Below are 8,667 nucleotides of genomic sequence, written 5' to 3' on the forward strand. Positions count from 1 at the left end.
ACTGGCTTGGGCCCCCCCCCCTGCCACGGGCATGCACAGCAGCCCCCCCCGGCTCCGTGCATCCACTTACCAGGGCCTGGGTGGTTGGGAAGGGCTGCAGGTCCCGCGGCTTCGGCAGCTTGGGGATCAGGTCCTCCGGGTCCACATTGACCTGCGAGAGGCAGGCGGTGAGACACACCCAGGCTGCGCCTCAGCCCCCCCCCCGGCGCTCCCCCGGCACCGGTGCTGGTGCCCTGCATGGGCTGTACAGCCCCACAGCACCAGGGCAGGCTCTAGCTGGAAAGCCCAGGCTCGGGGCTCTGAGCCAGAGGGGGATCACAGGACAGTGCTTTTGTAAGCATGGGCATGGCCCCCGTCCCAGCTCAGGAGCTCTGCAGCAAGCTGGGACTGGTGGTGTGGGTAGGTGGGGGGCAAGAGGCCTTTAGGAGCAGCAGTTTGTGCCCCAGAGCACTGCAGTCCCCTGACCAGCTGGGTGGCATCGGGGTATACACAGGCTTGAGCAGAGGCCAGTCTGAAATGTCCCCAGGACACCCGGGTGGGGGGTGCTGGGGTAGGAGAAGCCCTCACCCGCATTTTCCTCTGGCGTGGGCAGAGGTAGAGGTCCAGGCAGCGCTCGAAGCGCTCGTGGATGAAGCGGGAGTAGGCAGGCACTGCCCGCAGGCACCGGTACTGCTGGGGCACGAAGTTCAGCTTCCGCTCGGCCGGCTCCTGCTGCTCCCAGGCCAGCTTCTGCAGGGCGGAGGGGACCCGGGTCAGCAGGGCTGGCAGGACCCCTGGATGGTGAGGTGCCGCTGCACCAACCCCAGCACATCCCCCCAAGCCAAGCAAGTACTGTCCTTGAGCTGGTTTCTCACCAGCCAGCACCGTGCTGCTCCACGAGACACGGCGCTTACCCTCTCTGCCCCAACGCTCCCCGTCTGCCTCCAGCTGAGACCTCCTCAGCCTATCAGGGTTTTGCTGCCTATTTTTGCCCCCCAGCCCCTGGGCTGAACGTGCCTCTGGACAGAGCACGCCAGGACAAACCCCAGCACCAGGACACCCCGCAGTAGCTTAGCTTGGAGGCTGTACCTTGCTGTCGCAGGGACACCCCGCTCCCTGGGAGGTGGGCCCACTTCTTCTGTTTTTATTCAGGGGGCTGAGGAACCTTTGCTTTCATTTTCCTTGCAAGGTCTCGACTCATCTTGACACAACGTGGTCTCTAGGGTGCCTCCCCAAGGTGCAGCACTCCCCCTGCTGCCCTCCCTAGCACAGCCTCCCTCGGCTCCCAGCACCTACTGAGCTCCCCGTGTGCCCAGTGCTTTCCCCTGTGGCTCTTGGCTGCTCATGGCCCCCCCTTACCTCCTCCTCGCTGAGCAGGTACTCAGGTGGGGGGTTGTAGGACTCCTCGTGCCCAGGCAGCTTCATCTTGGGGGCTGGCACGTGCATCTTGTGGCGGCCCAGGATGGAGTTGGGATCCTCATGGGCCCAGAGGTCGTAGTATGTAGGTGTGTCGTCCTTGGGCTTACGGGGCTTGATCCAGCCCATCTTGATGGCGTGGACTAGCTTGGAGACCTGCGGGGCAGGGAGAGGTCAGCCCCAGGAGCCACAGGACTCCGCAGACTTGGGGAGGAGGAGGTGTGGGATGTGAGAATGGAAACGAAAGCTGCCAAGCACAGCTCTGCAGGTCTGGGAGCCCAGGGGGGGGCTGCACAGGACCGGAGGACTTGACACGGGTTTACACGTGGACACGAACTGCGGCAGCAGCAACAGTCGTGAAGGTGAGTGGGCCACGGCAGGGACAGGAGGGACTGCCGGACAGAAGAACAGCCGCAGTCACCAGCCTTCAGCGCTGCGGTCTGCGTGGGGGCTCCAGTCGCAAGCAGAGCCTGACTTTGTGCCCCCAGCTCACCCAAGGTGCCGTCAGACCTCTCACCTTCTCCTTCTCGATGAGGGAGGGGATGAAGCTCCGCTTGTCCGCCGGGCGATTTGTCACCGGGTGGATCATGACCTCGTGGGTGAAGAAGTCAACGGCTGGCTGGGGAGACACAGACGCGTGTGGCAGTGGCAGCTGTGTTGCCCCTGCCCATCCTGGGGCAACGCAGCGCTCGGAGCATGCGCAGAGGGTGTGCCGTGACCCTACCTCGTAGGGATTGAAGTGGACATCCCCAAACTGCCCTTTCTGGAGCCGATGCACCAGGTCCACCTGCTCGTCTGTCAGCTTTATGTCTGCACCCGTCATCTTGTCCTGGACCGTTCGCCTGCAGGGAACCAAATGGGACAGGGTTAGGGCTGGACTGCAGCATCCGTCCCTGACGGTGGTACAAGCCCCCGCTATCATGAAGCCCCGGGCTCCTGAAGCCATATGCCAGGAATCACACGGAGAGACCTTGAGGTCTCCAGTCTGTACTCTATAGCCCTGGGCTCTGGGGAGTCAGGGTGTTTCAAACCCTGGTGTGCACGTGTGTGGACACACACCCTCCACGTGGCGAGCACGTCACACCGTGCACCGATGTGGTCTTCCCTGACATGCTCACCAGTAGTCGGGGTTCTCCATCTTCTCCAGGAACATGTCTAGCTCGTCCTTGTTCCGGATGGGCTTATAGATCCTCTTGCCCTCCAGGTTGTAGCCGATGTGCGGGAAGTCCTGGTACCACTCCATGGGGATGTTGCCCACTGTGTTGCGAATGTCCTGGAGAGGAGCGGAGGGAAGTGGTGTGAGGGCAGGGCAGGGGACACCGTTTCAAGCAGATGCACCCCTGGGTGCCAGGGGGGGGGTAAAAAGGAGCCGGGGTGGGAAAGTCGTGTGATGTCCACCCCACTGCTCAGGTACAGGCTGAACCCCGCTGCCTCCCCCTTGCCCATCTGCAGGCACGGCAGTAACGGCACCCAGGCAGGTGCTCTGCCTGCGGCTTGTAGCGAGGACGCCCCAAGCCCTCCCAGCAGGAGTGAAGCAAACCCCGGCTGCGAGCTGCTGATGCCTGCTGCTGCGCTGCACTGCCCCGGCACCCACACGCTGCTGGCAGCCGGGACAGCACGGGAGCAGGGCTGGAGAAAGGATCCCTGGGATGGGGAAAGCCATGAGGGCAGTGACTGAACCCCAAAGCTGCAGTGGGGTGAGGGGGTCTGGCCTGAGAGCACACCTCCAACCCCGGTGCCCCGCACAACCACGGGCAGCCCAACGCCTGCCTGGAGCTGCGCTTCATTAGGGGACGTGCAGCCCTTTCCTCCCCGCTCGGGGCAGAGGACGCAAGCGTCAAGGTAAGCAGCGCCTGGGCTCATTTACCGCAGCAGGAAGGGTTTAAAAACCTTTTAATGGCTTGATGAGCGGGAACATTGGAGCGCGGTGTTGGCTGCAGCCAGACTTCAGCTGCCTGCTGGAGCGCGCGGGCAGGGGCCTGCGGGCGGTCAGCAGCGCCGCGGCTGAGCACATTCCTGCGTCCGTCCCGCAGACAGGAGCGCGCCTCACATTTTCCGATCGCCAGCTGCCAGGCCTGCTCCCCCTGCACACGCACGCACGCGCAGGCACACGCGCACCCAGCCAGCCGCTGCCGTTCTTGGCTGCCCGGGAGCAGGCAGCTGCCCCCAGTGCACCGGTGGCTTCATCCCTCCCCTTGGCTCTATGGCCACCGGGGTCTGCACGTGGCCACGGGTCCCACAGCTCTGGGGCAGGAGCAGCCCCTGGCATCACGGTACGCTGGTGGAGTGGGCCAGCCAGCACCACGGGCGCATTTCAGAGATGCTGCTGGGCTCCACATCTCCTGTCCCCGACACTGGCGGGAAGCGTGGGGGGACGGCTGCCCTGGTCCCCATGAGCAGCTCGCACGGGGACACGCTGCGGAGATGAGCTGTCCCTGACCTGCTGCAGTCCTTGGACTGATGGAGGCTGGGGGAGACGGGGACGGTGGAAACATTGGAGCTGCTCTGCTTCCCTTTGCGAGAGGCTGGGGGCAGGAACCAGCCCCTGAGGGGGCTCTGGACTCCCACCAGCTCTGGCTCCCTGGCAGGACCTGCTGCCCCAGCGCAGGGCTTGGAGGGCTCAGAGAGGAGCAGCGAAGACAAAGAGGCCCCAGAGAGCTCATCTGGGCACTGGGGACGGCTCCAGCTGGGCCCTGATGCCAAGCCCACAGGTGGAGAGGGGGCAGATGGGGAAGTTTCGCTCTGCACTCCCCTGGACAGGAGCGAGGGGATGTTCGGCAAAGGGAAAGGTGGGAGATTCAAGCCCGGTAGCGAAATTGCTCTCACTCAACCTGCAGCCTGGCAGCAGCGCTCATGGCCACGGCAAGTCACCAAAACACCGAGGCAGTCCCGGCGGCAATTGGGCTCTTCTGTGAGCAACGCAGACCTCCAGACTCATCACCATTGACAGCAAACCCACGACGTGACCTGGGGACGGAGCCCCTGCAGCTACACAAAGGCAGGACGTGACCTGACGGGCAGGGGTCAGGCAGACATTGGGCAGGTGGTCCTGCCTGGCCCCCAGCGCCAGCCCCTGCTCCTCGCCCGCCCCGGCTGCATCTTGCCCCTCGGGACTGGCAGGGTCAGGCAGGAGCGGGGAGCGAGGGCCCTCCAGCCTCTCCCAGCTGCCCTCGCGTTGCAGAACGCAGAGACCCCCATCCCCAATTACAGCCACAGAGGGACGAAGGTGTGAAGGCGACCTGTGCCCCGTACACCCCGCAGTCAGGGGTCACCCTCGCCCCGCGGCACCATCTGTTCCCCATAAACACTTGCAAACGACACGGAGCCTCCCACGGAGAGGCGCCTGGAGCCCCGGGAAGGCAGCGCCGGCAGGAGCCCCCGGGGCCACGCTGGACCCATCCATCACTCTCTGAGCAGAGTCGGCACAGGATGTGCGCAACTCCCATGGGGATCCGGGCAGGAATTTTCCCCCTCAGCATCAGCAAGGGCCAGCCTGGTCCCAGGAAGCCGCTGCTGCATTTGGCTGGAGGCTGCGTGCTGCTGGGGCACGGCTGAGACCCGGGGGGCTTCCTGGACCACCTGGGACCGACCCGGCACAGCCCCTGCATCTGCAGGCTGAGCTCCGCTGGGTCGCTGCCCTCTGCAGCTGCCCAGCTGAGGCTTGTGCAGACAGACAGACAGACAGACAGACACTGGGATGTCGGCTCTGGAAGCCTCATCCCGTGGCTGGCAGCGGGAAAGCTGTTACCCAAGAGGCCCCCGGGAGCCCAGCACAGGCTGCTCTGCAGCCACCTGTCCCTGGGATGCCCCAGCACGGCCCCAGGAGATGCCAGTGAGATGCCCAACGCCCACAGCTCTCCTGGCCGCAGGCAGCCACGACACCTGTGCGGTGGTGCCAGCTCTTGGCCAGGCAGGAGCTTGCAGCCGCCACGTCTGCCGGGGCTGGAGCTGCTGCCTCACCCGGGAAGGAGATTTCCGCAAAGAGCAATGGGGCAGCAGCCGCCAGCTCCCCGAGGGGCTGCCAGGCAGAGGCAGGAGTCCCCGCAGGCACGGGGACCACTCCATCCGACCGTCCGCTCACAGCAGCCTCTTGGACCTGCACAGGACGAGGGAACGGCGACGGGGTCAGCGACAACCGACACTTGGTGCGGGTTCCTGTTCTCAGCACCGAGTGTGACACCGATGCTCCCAGGCAGCACAAGGCACACTCGCCAGGCAGAGGTGTATGGCTGTCCGTCCAGCTGCACCCCGCTGTATTTCTAGCAGAAGTACTTGCTCCTGGAGCAGCGTGCTCATGTGCTCACACCGCTGCACGGCTCGCTTGGTTGCAGGGGTCCCTGCCGGCAGCGGCGAGGCTGGGGATGCAAGGCCCTGGCAGAGCACAAGTTCAGCAGTGCCACACGTGGCACCGAGCCTCTGGGGAGAAGCAGGGGAGGGGACGCAGCAGTCCTGCCCATGCAGCCTGCAGGCAGCGCTGCTGGAGCTGCTCTGCTTCACCTCCGGGGATGCAGGCAGGCTGGGCAGTGACAGTGGCAGGGCACAGAGCGAGAGGACACTAGCGGATCGGCAGCACGGGTGCCCAGGTGATGATACAGGTACAGCGATGCAAACCATTTCTCTGGGCTCCATGGCCAAGGGAGCAGAGCAGCTTTGCCTTCTCTGCCTTTTTTCCCTGTGTGATGCTCTTTTCACCCTGAAAAACACATGTTACGGCTCCACTTGCACAGGAAAAGACAAGCGGGGCCAGCTCTCCAGCCGTGGCGTGGCAGAGCAGGGCTAGCTGCAGCCTTCAGCTGCAGAGACACAATCAGCGTAGAGACAAGCAAGTATTTTTAACACCCCAGGCTGCTGCACAGGGAGCACTGCCTTGCCTGGAGCCTGGAAGCCCAGACTGGGCGTCTCTTCCCGAAGGCCGGCTCAGCTCTGCCAGGAGCTGCGGACTTGACACAGGAATCCCTGGGCGAGGCTCTTGCCAGGAGCACAGACAGGATCCCAGCAGGCCTGGAACATTTTCCCCTCAAAAGCGATCCCCAGGGTCCCGTGCTGGCCACGTGGGAGCACACCCCGGCTGCACGCTGCGAGGATGCTTGGGACCTCCTGCCCCAGCCCAGACCTCAAAGTGGGAGATGCCCTGTGCAGCACCAGCCAGGCAGCACCTGCCGGCATGGCCCGGCAGGAATGGGCTCAGTGCCGGCAGGATGCCCCACACACTCGTCCCGTCCCCGGTGCTTACGTGCCCGGCACAGACACCCCAGCGACTGCTGGGGAGAACACTGGGAGGCCCTGACTGGGTGTCCCTAGCTCTGGTTGTTCTGGGGCAGGGAGCAAACCCCAGAGCACTGACGGTGCCATCAGGTAGGTCAAGACCAGGGTCTCAGCCCCGACAAAATCCCGTAGGGACGTACATGCCTGGGGCCACCACAGGAGGACGGCCGGGCTGCGGCTCCCCCACGGGGCTAATCCCCAGCAGTGGGATCCACGTCCCCCCACAGCCCCGCAGTGCCGAGGAAGGAGCAAATTCCTCCCAGATGGAGTTTCTTAATGGTACCAAAGCAGCCCAGTAGCGACAACCCCGTCCCTCCCCTCCGCTCGCCTCCCACCCACCCACTCGGGCTGCACGGCTGCCTCCCGTGTCATTAACACATCGCCTCCGGCAAGCCGCGTCCTCCTAGCGAGCGTGGGGGAATCTGGAGCCCCGAAGCGAGGGACTGCCGTCACTCAGCCTCACGTCTGGAAGTTGTTCTTGGATGGGCCCTGGGCATTCCTAGACGCACATTCCTGGCAGCTGGAGAGCCTCGTAGGAAAGATTCTTCTCTTGAAAATATCCGGTCCACGTGGAGGAGAAAGGGGACGGGGCAAGCTCAGCCCTCCCACCCCCCCACCCCAGAGACCACGGCAGCGTGCCCCAGTGCTGGCAGGGCGCTGAGGATCCCAGGACCATGGCAGGAGGATCTCATGTGCCCCCCGAGGCGACCGCAGTCCAGACTCCAGCAGTGCTGGAGAGGGCTCTGCACCCCCAGTGGCACTTCCCATAGGAGGGGGTTCCTCGAGGGGACCGGCACGAGCACCGGGCACCCTCTGCAGGGAAGGAAGCTCCGCAGAGCCCGGGGTCAAGGTGTCTGCAGGAAAGCCACCCCAAGCACCCCATGCTCTGCAGGGCTGTTAGCCGGGGAGGGCAGGTCCCGAAGACGGGGAGAGGCAGATTTAAAAGGGACCACGAAAGCCCAACTGCACCACGGCCCAGCACCTCGGCCCAGGGAGCAGGGCGAGGCAGGCAGCCACTGCAGGCAGCACCTCCTCTGCAGCGGAGCAGTGGCGTCATTGCAGGTAGCCAGGCCAAGCTTCCAGGTAATAAAGCCATGGCAGGGGATGGATCGCAGCGGGGAATTTCAGACTCCTCGGCCATGGCTCTGCAGCCGTGGCCTCCCCAGGAGAAGGCACCTACACCAGGCTCTGCTGACCTGCCAGGGCTGGGAAGACGGTGCCCAAATCGGGACATCATGGAAGCTCTCCGGGAAGCCAGGAGAGCCACAGAGCCAGGGGTCGGGACGCTGCGATCTCCAGTGGCAAACGCCTCTGCTTATTTAAGACCAGAGCTTTCCAAGCACGTGCCAGCTCTGGTGCTCTGGCCCGACCCAGGACTGAGCGTCACCTGCACACAGGACTGCTCTCCATCCCGGTCCGGAGCCGGAGGAGCTGGGCCGCAGGGAGACGGACGTGCGTCTCACCAGGAAGAACAGTGCAGGGAAAGAGCCTGGGGATTGCACTTGGATAGAAGGTGCTAGAGAAAAGCAAGATCATTAGCGGAGCTAAACGAAAGCAGATGCCTACAGGAGCCTGGGTTTCCAAAGCACACATGGTGAGTGCCCAGCGCTGTGGAAGGAGATGACAGTGGCTTGGATTTCAGAAGCTGCTGAGACTTCTGCTTAACTGTGGTAGCACACTGCAAAGGTGAAAAACGCTGGCTCGGAGTGACAACACCCTGTGCGGAGCTCCTGCTGGGGAGCGCACTCGGGGGGATGCACTGCTCGCCGCCGAAACGGAGGGGAAACCCGAGACTTCACGGCAAATGGCAATTCCCATTTCTGGCCAAGTTGCAATGCTGCTTACCAACACACCACACAAAGTGCACTCAGGGGCAATGAGGCGGCTGTACCAGCAAAGCAGTGGGGTCTCGCCCGGCTGGCCCCGGAGCTGCGTGCATCCAACAGCGTGGAGCTGCCGCTGTTGGGGATTGCCAGTCCCGTCCCCCCCCCCCAAAAGAAGCCGGGG

General features: G+C 64.1%; 1 protein-coding gene across 1 annotated transcript in view; it reads right to left on the reverse strand.

The window, feature by feature from the left end:
- BOP1 (block of proliferation 1) overlaps positions 1 to 8,667 on the reverse strand; it is a 70,796-nt gene that overhangs the window by 4,626 nt on the left and 57,503 nt on the right. Inside the window, exons 4-9 of the mRNA XM_019475046.1 lie at positions 2,514 to 2,668; positions 2,120 to 2,237; positions 1,913 to 2,014; positions 1,339 to 1,551; positions 568 to 729; positions 71 to 151 (exon numbers count right to left, since the gene is read on the reverse strand). Of these exons, the coding sequence (XP_019330591.1) occupies positions 71 to 151; positions 568 to 729; positions 1,339 to 1,551; positions 1,913 to 2,014; positions 2,120 to 2,237; positions 2,514 to 2,668 (831 nt within the window). The remainder of the gene's footprint in view (positions 1 to 70; positions 152 to 567; positions 730 to 1,338; positions 1,552 to 1,912; positions 2,015 to 2,119; positions 2,238 to 2,513; positions 2,669 to 8,667) is intronic.

This window comes from Aptenodytes forsteri, unplaced genomic scaffold (genome assembly GCF_000699145.1).
Source record: "Aptenodytes forsteri isolate BGI_AS27 unplaced genomic scaffold, ASM69914v1 Scaffold651, whole genome shotgun sequence".
In the NCBI taxonomy this organism is placed as follows: domain Eukaryota; kingdom Metazoa; phylum Chordata; class Aves; order Sphenisciformes; family Spheniscidae; genus Aptenodytes; species Aptenodytes forsteri.